We start from the raw sequence: 12824 nt of genomic DNA on the forward strand, positions 1-12824 counted from the left end.
GTTTTTGTGAGACAGGGTTTCTCTGTGTAGATTTGGAGCTGGCCCTGGAACTCACTCTGTAGACTAGGTTGACCTCTAACTCACAAAGATCCACATGCCTCTGCCTCCCGTGGTCTAGGATTAAGGGCATGATCCACCACCACCTGGCCTGCCTATATTTATCATTTAGCAGCTTCAAAGTTTTGGTTTTCTCATTTAAGATTTTGATCTATTTGGTGTTAATTTTTGTACAAGGTGATAGATATGGGTCTGATTTCATTCTTGTCATGTGGACATCCAACTTTCCCATCACAATTTTCTGAAGATGCCATCTTTTCTCCATATTAAGAACCTGCAGTTATGCATACTTTTGTTTAGGTCTTTTATTTTTGCCTCATTGTTTATATGTCTGCTTTGGTGCCAGTACCATATTGTTTCTTGTTTTGTTTTGTTAATAAAGGCACTGTAATGTATCTTGAGATATGGAATTGGAAACCCTGTAGCCTCATTCCTTTGACTCAGGATGATTTTTGCTATCTGTTGTCTTTTGTGGTTCCAAATAAATTTTAGTACAGATTTTTTTCTCTTTCTATGAAAAATGAAATTGGGATTTTTATTGGCATTTCATTGAATCTATAAATGAACTTTGGTAGAATGGTAATTTCCACAATATTAATTCTACCAATCCCTGAGCATAGGATGTCTTTCCATTTTCTAGTGTCTTTCTCCATCTTTATCAGATAATTAAAGTTGTCATTGGAGAGGTTTTTTTGCCTTCCTCACTAGGTTCATTCCTAGATATATGAGTGTATTGTGATTAAACCATGTCCATGATCTCATTCTCTGTACATTTGTTGTTGGTATAGAAAAACCGTTGATTTGTGTAAGTGAATTCTGTGCCTTACTAGGTTAAGAAAATGGGTACATTTTGTAGAACCTTTCTGGTAAAATTTTTGTGATCTCTTAGGAATAATATCATGTCATCTAAGAGGGGAACAGTGTGACTTCTCCCACTTGCATTCCTTGAATTTTCTTCACTTGTTCTTTTGCTCCAGCTAGGGCTTTGAGGACAATATTGAAAATGTCCAGCATAGTGAACAGCCCTGTCTGTTTTCTGATTTCAGTGAGATTGCTTGAGTGTGTCGCCATTGAGGAAAATATTGGCTATAGGTTTGTCACATATATCTTTTGCTATGTTGAAGAACATTTCCCTCCAGTCCTACTTTCTCTAGGATTCTTATCATGAAGGCATATTGGATTTTGTCAAAGGCTTTTTCTTTTTTTTCCCCTTTTTCTTGAGCTCTCCCCTCCCCGCTTCAATCCTCCCCCAAGGTCCCCATGCTCCCAATTTACTCAGGAGATCTTGTCTTTTTCTACTTCCCATGTAAATTAGATCTATGTAAGTCTCTCTTAGGGTCCTCATTGTTGTCTAAGTTCTCTGGAATTGTGGTTTGTAGGCTGACTTTCTTTGCTTTATGTTTAAAAAACACCTATGAGTGAGTGCATGTGATAATTGTCTTTCTGTGTCTGGGTTACCTCACTCAAAATAATGTTTTCTAGCTCCATCAATTTTCCTGCAAAATTCAAGATGTCATTATTTTTTTCTGTTGTATAGTACTCCATTGTGTAAATGTACCACATTTTCCTTATCCATTCTTTGGTCGAGGGGCATTTAGGTTGTTTCCAGGTTTTGGCTATGACAAACAATGCTGCTATGAACATAGTTGAGCACATGTCCTTGTGGCACGATTGAACATCCTTTGGATATATACCCAAAAGTGGTATTACTGGGTCTTGAGGAAGGTTGTTTCCCGGTTTTCTGAGAGATCGCCACCCTGACATCCAAAGGTGTTGTACCAGCTTGCATTCCCATCAGGAATGCAGAAGTGTTCCCTTCTCTCCACAGCCTCTCCTGCAGAAGTTGTCATCAGTGTTTTTGATCCTGTCCATTCTAACAGGTATAAGGTGGAATCTCAGAGTTGTTTTGATTTTCATTTCTCTGATGACTAAGGATGTTGAACATTTCCTTAAGTGTCTTTCAGCCATTTTAGATTCCTCTGTTGAGAGTTCTCTGTTTAGGTCTGTACTCCATTTTTTTAATTGGATTATGTGTTCTTTTGGTGACCAATTTCTTGAGTTCTTTATATATTTTGGAAATTAGACCTCTGTCTGATATTAATCTAAATATTTTTTTATTTTTCGGTTTTTGAGACAGGATTTCTCTATAGCTTTTGGAGCCTGTCCTGGAACTAACTCTTGTAGACCAGGCTGGCCTCGAACCCACAGAGATCTGCCTGCCTCTGCCTTCCGAGTGCTGAGATTAAAGGCATGTGCCACCACCACCGACATGTCAAAGGGTTTTTCTACAGCTGTTGAGATGATCATATGATTTTTGTCTTTCTGTCCACTTTGAAGTTTATTACATTTAATGATTTTAGTATGTTGAACCATCTCTGCAACTCCAGGATAAAACTGGCTTGGTCATGTTTTATCTGATATATGTTTGTATTTAATTTGCAAGTTTCTCTTGAGCATTGTTTAATAAATGTTCATCAGAGATATTGACCTGTAATTTGGAGAGGGCTTTCTGTTGTTGTTTTGAGTTTTTTGTTGTTGCTGGTGGTAGTGGTGGTAGTGATTGATTTTTGTTACTGTTGTTCCTTGTTTTTTGTTTTGTTTTGATTTTTGATGTCTTTATCTGTGTGTGTGTGTGTGTGTGTGTGTGTGTGTGTGTGTGTGTGTGTGTTAGTATAAAACTGGCTTCATAAGAGTTTGGGACTGATCATTCTGTTTTTTCTTTCTTTTTCCTTCCTTCCTTCCTTCCTTCCTTCCTTGCTTCCTTCCTTTCTTTGAATAGTTCAAGAAGTATTGTTTGTAGGTCTTCCCAAGTGATACTTCCAATGCATCCTGAAAGCCCAAACATGATTCATACTTACATTTCTGAAGGATCTGCGGCAGTTGTCAAGGACTGTAATACAATGAGTATAATTTCCATAATGATTGAAAATAAAGGGTGATTGTATATAAGGCTGTTAAATATGAATTTATGAAAATGAAGATGCATTTTTAAGAGTAATGGAATATTTATCAGTTAAATTATCATTTATTAGTTTATATATAGTCTTGTTTCAAAAAGAATTTTAGAAAGTCTATAAAAGTACAGGCAACATAACATTAAATTATGTTCAAATTAAATTAAAATCTTGGCAAAATAAAATAGAAAGTCAAAGATAGTACAAATGGGAGCCAAGAAAATTGCTTGAAATGTCTATAATTATAACCCAACACTGGTGTCAAATTGTCTCCAAGCCATGTGTCCATTAATATTAGATTTAGCTCCCAGTTAGAGAGACTTAACATATGGCTTGAAAATAAATCATGAGTTTACTTTCCTCACACAGAAAAGCTCAGAGACAAGCAGTCTAGGACTGGTATTGAAGCTCAGCTCCACCCAGGCTTCCTGGGGACACAGGCTCCCCCAGCTCACCCCTCTACCTTTTCAAGATGGATCTTTGACTCCACAGTCCAAGACTGTAATATTCCTATTCTGAGCAGCAGAATGGAAGTAAGGAATAAAGAAAGAAAGAGCAAGAGTTACCTTCCAGGTGTCCATTGACAAAGGTTACTAGAAATTGCCACTGTACACTTCTAGCTCTATTGCATCATCGAGGCACTAGTGACAGACAGCGTGGGCACAAGGGAAGCAGGGAATAGAGTCACCATTTCATGTGTACACGAGGGCTCCCACAAGCTCAGCAACACACACACGTATAAAAAAGAGCAGACCTCCAGGCAAAAGCTGCTTCTACAGCCTTGCAGCAGCCAAGAAAGAAAATTGCTCCATTTTTAAATAACAGAACGGTAAAGACCAATGACTGCTGAAGAAATTGCAGCAACTCTTGGTAGAAAGACTAGAAAGGTGTGGCCTTGCCGGGCTCCATATGAAAGCAAAATTTTGATGTCATCAACAACACCCTTCCCATACAGATGTGCCTTGTGACAATACATTCACAGTGTAAACAATACATTCACTGCGTCAGTGATGCTTGAATTTGCTGAGTCCATTTTTATTGTTCTTTTTAAATCACCACAGAAGCATGCTCCTTTGAATGCCGTGAAGTATCTTAATTTGAAATATATGCTTATGTATTTATTTCAGAATTGAACAAAAATCCATTTACCATCGTTTGAGAAAAAGAAACCATTGCAATCACAGGGACTACCAGAGTATCTCGAGAAATGGTGCGTAGCCTGTCACTCATGCCTTCACAAAGCACCTCTAAGAATTGCATTTATTTGGGGCAACACAGCCAACTCTGAGCAGTTTTCTGGTCTTTCAGCCATTTTCAAACACAAAAGGAAAACAGGTTGAAGACAAGGGAATATGAAGGTCAGATCAGTCGCCCAACAGTGAAGATAGTTCTAGTAATTCTCAGCCAAATGCAGGGATACACAGCTCAAGAAGTGTGAGCTAAATGAGCCTTAGTTAAGCAAGGGCAAATCAAGGTCACTGCAAAAGCTCTGCTCTGCCCAGTCAAGCATTCTCCCACATTTCCTCAGAGTGCTGACTTTTAAGCTTTACTCTCTACTCTCCACATGGACTAAGAGGTGGCATACCGCTTCACGATGTCCATAATACCCTTGCTTAATAAGCCACAGCCTAGCTAAAATGCCATGAGTTACCACCTCTCATTGGAGAAAGATGTGGAGAATGTGTCCAAGAAGCATAATGTTAACTCACTGTGTTATCTACAAATAATGTATTTGCTAAAATAAGTATTCTACATGAAATGAATATACTACTTTTCTAAGAATAACAAAGATGTTTTAACTGCTTAATAGTAGCTGGCATTTACTGAGCTCCCACCAAATGCCGAAAACATATTTCAGTGTGTCTATATATATATATATACATTCAGTAAATCTGTTCCACAATAAACACTGTCAGCAAGTATTATTATATTTCCTCAGAACTAAGATAGCATTGATTGCCATCACTCTGGGGGTATTATGGTAGAGATGGGGAAGAAAACTTACAATGTACTCATTGACTACAGCACTCAACTTAATTACCCAACATGTGAAAACATTCTTCTCAGAATGGGGAAGGTATGAAGCTATCTACACTGCTTCCAGTACAGTCTGGGAAAAAGCAGAAGCTCATTTCTATGGTATATTTTGCATCTTTAAAAAATTATGTCTAATAGTCTGGTTTTTAAACTGAAAAGATAAAATATAGACAAAAGAAAATTGTACCATGAAATTGGATATTATAGTTCAATTTTTACCACATTTTAAAAATAAATGGAAAAAGACTGCATCTAAGAAGAAAGATTGGTAGAACATGCCCTAAGACTGCTGTTTGAGAAATTTTGAATAATTATTGTTTTCTTCCTTCCAACTCTAGTTTTCTGAAAAGTTCTATTTTTTAAATAAAACAAAAAAAAAACCTAGGAAGAAATCAAATATAGAAAGAATAATGGGATTAAGGTATGCAGTTAAGGCAGGGTGGTTGTTAATCCCAAAATCTATAAGAAAGAAAATAGTTACACAATTCTTATCCAAATTTGAAGCAAACTGTAATTAAATACTGGCCAGAAAGATGGACTCTGGCCAGACCCACCCCTGGTTCTTAGAGAAGGACCATGAGCCACATTTTACAGAAGTTTAAAAATACAAAACCCATAATTTACTGCATTTTCCATCAGGTCTAATCAAGGGCAAGCATACATCCTGATATATTCCCTGCCTATGTGCCTCCTGTCTACATGTGATCACACACATCCAGTATAGTTGGTTCAGACAAACTTGTTTAGGAGTGAAATCGTGTATCTTGTTATTTCCAATCACTATAGCTCCCAGCATTCCAGGAAGCTACCTTGTCATCCTTGGGCAAGTGGGGCTCACAGGTAAACTTTGGTTCTTATAGTGATAAGCTGTCAGACTCTCCAGACATGCACAGTACAATTGTCCTGTGTGTGTGTGACTTCAGAGTCTACATTCCTCTCTTTCTCAAGACCCAGATATGTCAACATCACTTTACTTTCCCACCCCAAATCTGATGATCTTTTCTAAAAACCATGAAGACCAGAGAGGGATACTCCAGAGTGCCCCTGGCAACAAAGAGTAGCCGGTTCTCCTTGTGCGTTCTGCTGTCTTATCAACATACATTCCTTTAAAATCCAGGTTGTCCACAGCAAAAGGCAAAGGGAGGTAAGAGGAGGGAGTCATCACAAAGAAATGCATGTGAAGTCAGTGCAATGCCTCCGCTTCTGTCAGTCCAGTGAATAGGAGCTGGAGAGATTTCTCTTTCTTCCATTTGCATGCCTCAGAATTATACAAACGTCCACCTTGTCTAACATTATTGCTTCTTTGAATAACGCTTCTCATCAGATCTTCTAAGAACACAATTCTAAAAGGGTATTTTTAGTTTCCTATAGTCACCTTTTATCTAAAGTCCTGGTTTTATTCTCCAGCTCCTCTTCTAATTTTCTGTTGCTTTTCCTTGCTGTGCATTTTCTTTTGATATTATGCAGCGTGTAACCTGACTGCCCACACCAAGTTATTTCAATTACTCCCCGAGGTTTTTATTAGATATAGGAAAAGTCAGTTTTCCACATTCTGCATATTTATGGCTACATTTACTTTTCAGAACCAGCAAGAAAGATAAAAGGGAGAAGAAACAGTTGAATAGAATATTAAAGAGTTTCTTTTAAATTGTATAGTAAAAATTAAAGAAACAGCTCCTATTTTCATCTTGACTGTCATATAAAAGATCCTTTCGGTGTCTACCAAAGCGTACAGAGCCTTTTAGAGCATGAATGCGGGGGTCACTATGATTCCGGGAATAATGTTGTGATATGAGGCTTAGGAAGTAGCAGGCCCACCCTATCTTCTCATAATCAGAAAGGGAGATGGTCTGTAATGGTCCTTTTAACTCCAACCTTCTGAAACAGACAGGGACAGAGATGGTCAATGCACCAGAAAGGGCAGGGTCGTAGTGCTGTGTGTTGACTTGTCGTTCGCCTTACCTGTCAGAGATGGGAAATCAGATCCAGGGAAGGAAGAGCAGATCCACCTTTGGTTACCTTACAAAATCTTTCCTTGAAGGATATAATGGGACTGGACCCGGGAAGTGATACTAGAATCTTACTTGGGGTGGCCTGGATGACAAGCTAGCTTGAATGGGTCATCTTCACTCCATTCTTTCTTGCACAGACATCACACTCAAAGTAGTCACTGTGGTAGGAGTGAGGACTTGGCTTGACGTCTGCAACCCTAGCCTCCCGCCATGTTATTACTGTGCAAACATCATAAAGCCTTGGGCCTTTTTGACCCAGACAGGCCACCATACATAAAAGAGATACTATAAGCATATTTGAGTGCCACGGGGTTTGGTGTGGAGAGGTAAGCAGCAGGAGGATCAAGAAACAAAGTTTCCTAAACATCCATCAGCAGCACACTGCTGAAACAGGTGCTGCCAGCGTCATCTGTACTATCCTTTATTCAGTAGTTTTAAATCCGTCCCATTTTCAATGTCAAAGATTCTCAAACAAACATAGCAAATAAATGTAAAAGATACATGTCAGTGATAAGAGCTGGGCTTCTCAGAGATAGGATAGCAATGCTTGAAATAGGCACTCAAGTCCCTACAGACAGTGACAGACAGGAGGGAACAGCAATGCAGTGGGGCAGCAGATGAACCTGGAAACAGAAGTGGCTCCCTCTATGAAGAAGAGACTCAGAGGGGAGAGGATCGAGAAATGACAGAAACTAACAATGGCAAGTCTAAGACTGAGAACAGGAGCTAAGGTTCAGAATAGAGAGATGAGCCAGACAAGGAAAGGAGTCCTTGGGATGGGAAGACCTTAGATTGCACCCTGCCAGGGCTCGGAAGAAAGAGTTATTCCTCAGCATTCTGCAGGCACTGGAGTCAGACTGGAGAAATAAGCACTGGGTCCCAGAGCATCGTGAAGCCAGGGGTGGGGCTGGGGAACAGCCTTCGCTGCTTGAGCTCAGGATCATGCTGAGGGCTGACACTTCATAAACTGGAGGAGAATTGAGCTTGAGATGTCACTCTGTTTTCAGTAAAGAGCCCATCTCTCAAAGACTAAATCATCAGGGAGGTGATTGGTACCCAGCTGTGGAGGCTGTCATGGAAACTGTGGTATCCCAAACCACCTGCCATACCCGTGCTACAATAGTTCACTCTTCAAACCTGGGTGTTCATTAGTCATCAGGACTCAGGGAGGATGCAGAAAGTAGACCTGGCCCTCTGTCTCCTTGTCTGATGTCATGCCCTCACCCACACCCAAGAGAGCCAACTGCTCCTTCACACGGGTTCTTTGTCCATGCTGAAGTTGAGCTTTCCTGGGCTTAGGGTTGGGTCACTGCTTTAAATCTAGCTCCCAGATGGACAGGAATCAGAAGGCTTGCGAGATCCATGACAATACCTTTAGCATTGACCTTAGTTAGCATCGCTAAGCAGGGACTTGCCTATCCAATACTTTTTCTTTAACGTGAAATCACTCAAGTTAATTTTAACCTTTAAGGAGGACTACAGCATGGATAGTGGTCTTTGACAACTAAAATACCATCATTTCTTTCCTTTAACACAGTGGTTCTCAGCATTCTCAGTGCTGCAGCCCTTAAATACATTTCCTCTTGTTGTGATGACCCCCAACCATAACATTAATTTCATTGCTACTTCAGAACTGTAATTTTGCTATTGTTATGAATTATACTGTAAATATCTGTGTTTTCCAAGGGTCTTAGAATGCCAAAGAAGTTGTGACCCACTGTTTTAATATCAAGGACAGGAACCATTCTGAGATAACACCTCATACTTGCTAAGATGACCATTGTCAAAAAAATCTGATGACAAGTATTGGCTAGGACATGAAGAAATTAGAATCATGTATTATTGGAGAGAATGTAGAGTCTTCTATACATTGTAGAAGGTAGCATGATAATTCCTCTAAATATGAAAACTTGAATTACTGTGATAATTAAGAGCAGGATTTCAAAGAGATGCTGGCATTACATCACCATTCATAACAGTCAAGATGTGTAACAAGGCTATATGTCCACCAACATGGAAATGGATAGAGAAAATGTGGTGTATAATTGCAACTGAACACTATTCCCCCTTTTAGGGAGAAGAAAACCCTGTCTAGCCCAGCAACAAAATGAACCTCAAAGCAGAGTCTTCTATGAAGCATCTAAAGTAGTCAGACTTAGAAAAACATAGAGCAATTTGGCAATTAGCAAGGACTAATGTGGGTGATATAAAGCATAATTTTAAGTAAATAAAAAACCATAAGCCATCTTCTGAAATAAATAAGACTCCATTGCCTTACAAAACAAACCCTAGTCCTTACCCTCAATTGCCTACTGTAGCTCACAGGCCAGAGGAAAAGACGTGGGTTTATGGGATGCTCATAGACCCCGCTATGAATTCCAAGCGAGATTTTACAAGCTCAGCTAGATTTTACATACTCTTTGCACTGACTGTCTTCCTCATTTTGTTTTGCAAATCCAGCAAAACTTTTGTGTAAACACTTGGATTGGAAGGTTTTGTTTGCAGAAATGCTAAAATATTTAAGGCACGTTTTGTCATGGGATAAAGCTTCCCACCACAGAGGGAAGGAGGCTCCCTCCCTGGGCACCCACTACAGACAAAGTGGAGGGCGGAATCCCTGGGAAGAGCCTAGATTAGCTACTAGGGACTGTAACTGCCAAAGTGTGCTTTTGCAGCTTCACCCGCCTCCCACACCCACTGAGATCCTTGCTGCAAAGCTAATTTGGTCATGCCCCTCTCATGTTCTCTGCCAACACCACAAACTCCACACTGAACAAACTTCACTTGGCCTGTTCCTTCCTTTTAGGAGAATGGGAGAGAGTGGAAGAGACCTAGAGAAGCTAGAGGAAAAGATCAGGCCAGCCTGGGAAACTCGGACTAGGATCATCAACATAAGCACTTGGCATGGGAGCCTGACAATATCAGTTCAGTCCCAGGAACCAACAGTGGAAGCAGAGATCTCCACACACACGGTAAGACACACCTACTTACACACACAATACACACACACACACACACACACACACACACACCAGAAAAAGGTTAAAATAAAATGTACTTAGGGAAAAGAAAGTGCTGGGAAGACTAGGTAAACAGTCTAGAGACGAGAGACTAGAGCAGGAAGTGTAAAGAGTGGTGTAGTTTATTTGGTTTACTAAACATCTTCACAGAGTGTAAAGGAATAGTCTACAATATCCCCCCATGTTGGGGGGCTGGCAGCCCAAAGAAAAGTCCATCTATAGAAGGGAGAATGCCTCAGAGAATATGAGGAAGGAGGCCCGGAGTTCAGATGAATAGGGTGGAGGTGGGAAGCAACAGAGGTGATTTCCCATAGAATGAGAAACTGTCCTTGGCAGCTAGGTGATGGGGCTAGCTCAGCAGCCATTGAGTGGCCACTAAACAATGTTCTCCTGACACACCACTGCCCTTGAGGTGAAATACAGGGAAAATGAGAGGAACAGGACATAGAAGAGAGACCAGGTGGCTCTGGTGTGAATGTCTGACTGGCTAACAGTCAAGACCTATTGAGGAAACTGTCTGTCTTCTCTCTCACTCTCTCTCTCTCTCTCTCTCTCTCTCTCTCTCTCACTCACACACACACACACACACACACACACACACACATACAAATTATGAGCCATATTGTCAGTCAAAACGTGTATTGACTTCATGTGACCTATGGACCCTAAGAATTTCTTAGATCTTCCTGACTTAAGTTTTTATATATTAGCACTCCTTTCTATAAACCTGTACAGGGACACCTCACTAACTACTTTATAATTTACCTTATTAAGGAGAAATTATTAAGGAGGCCTGCCTGTGTCTGAAGAGAAACAGTGAAGGAGAAGTCCCTCCCCACCCCAGCTCTGAGAGGAAGGAAAGGAGGGAAACATTGAGATGTAAAAACAAAAAATAAACATTTTTATTTTAAAATTAAAAAAGAAAAATCATTAGCTAAGAATAAGTATCTCAAGATGTTTTTACTTAGTCTTTTCAATTCAAATAGCCATTCTATACTTTGAACAATGTAACTTCAAGGGTCACATATACTGTTTTGGCATTTTTTAGGACATTTAGCACCATTCTCTCACAGACACCTGGATCTACTTTTGAGTGTGCACTTCTGTCCTTTTCTTAAATAAAACAACAACAAAATCCATTTTTTTCTTAATACTGACCATCTTGAAATTCTTCTCTGTGGGATTAGTCTACATCCTGGCTTTCCCTGGGGAGCTGTCTCTGACAAAACACCCTCAAACTGAACAGCTGGCAACAGTGAGCTGTTACTCCTGCTTCCAGGGACACATCACCATCAGACAAGGTGTCCATCAGTATAGGTCACAGGACCATGTCTATAAACCACACACAAGACAATACACTCTCCTCTCCCCTCCAGAGAAAAACCAGGGCAGAGGCAAACCCTAAATTTAAAGCAATAATTTTCTGGCCTTCATTAACTCTAATGTTTGAACGCCATTCTCTGAAGCAAATCCAGAAGACTTAAAAGGGCCTTTGTGTGATGCAGATTGATAGATGATTTGACCTCAGTCCTAACCCATCTTCATCTAATTTTGTAATGAGTCACTTCTTCAATTTAAGCTCCCATTTTTATCTGCAAAGTTAGGGCATTAAATGAGACTAATCTCAACTTCATCCACATTCTAAGATTCTGAAATTATAAATTAGAATGTTCTGTTTTTCAAAATACTTTCTTGGTTTTTTTTGTTTTTGTTTTTTACTTTGGGGTTGTTATTTTTTGTTTGTTAGTTTTGTTTTTCAGAGATGGGGTCTCACTAAGCAGCCCTGGCTCACCTCTGATTCATGATCCTTTTACCTTGGCAAGCATCGCCCACCCAGAAACTCATGTTTCTGTCTTATTTGTCACTGACACTTAAAACTCAAGGGGATTTATGCTTTAAAAAAGAAAAGAAAGATCCATCTTCCTTTTCCTATTGGAAGGTGAGCAATGGTGGCACTGTGTCTGCTGTCATCACTCAGAGCTAAGAAACTGGTCCCTAGGACAGTACACTGTGGAGCTCCCTATGCTCCATCACAGGTAGAACAGCTCTCTGTCTCTGCAGCCATTTTAGTTTCAATCTTCTCCCATCACAGCATCTGAGACTGGTTTAAGACAAAGCAGAGCAAGGACCTCTGCTTACTGTGTCTCTCCCAGTCACCTTCCTATAACTTTTTTTCCTAAAACAAAATCCCAAATCTCTCTATCTATAGTCTAAGAAGATATCTAAGTCCAAGTTCTACCCAGCCTTTCAGCGTGCTCATCTCTGAGCGCTCAGCCTGTGCATGAGGAAAGCACATGATAACAAACATCTATTTTCTCTTGTGAATCCATCTTTGGTCAGTTTATTATTATGAGACCTTATATCAGCTGAGCACAGGAAAGATGTTTTTCTTCACCTAGATACCACAGAGTGACCAGCAGAAGTGGTCAGTGGCTTTGGATGGGCACGTTCTAATAAGAAACAGTCACCTTGTGATAAGACATATCTAACAGAAAGACTGTGCTTCCACAATGAGCAAGAGCACTATCAAGGCTGAATCTAGACCCAGAAACACAACATGGAACATGCTGCACACAATGGAGACCAGGACCAGTTCTTCCCATAGCCTGGATAATCATGTTTTACCCAGAACCTGAGCCCATTAGTCTGGGACAACTGTTCAGGCCATCCTTAGAGGCTGGTGTTTGGGTGTGACTTTGTTACATGCACACATCCTGATAAATATCAAGTACTAGCTCAAAACT

The 12824-nt window shown here is 40.1% G+C and overlaps 1 protein-coding gene across 1 annotated transcript in view; it reads left to right on the top strand.

The window, feature by feature from the left end:
- Positions 1-12824, top strand: part of Aoah (acyloxyacyl hydrolase) — a 205263-nt gene that overhangs the window by 141785 nt on the left and 50654 nt on the right. Inside the window, exon 13 of the mRNA XM_041645717.1 lies at positions 4139-4221. Coding sequence (XP_041501651.1) covers positions 4139-4221 — 83 coding nt within the window. The remainder of the gene's footprint in view (positions 1-4138; positions 4222-12824) is intronic.

The sequence above is a fragment of the Microtus oregoni genome, unplaced genomic scaffold, assembly GCF_018167655.1.
Source record: "Microtus oregoni isolate MIOR12 unplaced genomic scaffold, Mior012 000115F_ref0000277, whole genome shotgun sequence".
Classification (NCBI taxonomy): Eukaryota; Metazoa; Chordata; class Mammalia; order Rodentia; family Cricetidae; genus Microtus; species Microtus oregoni.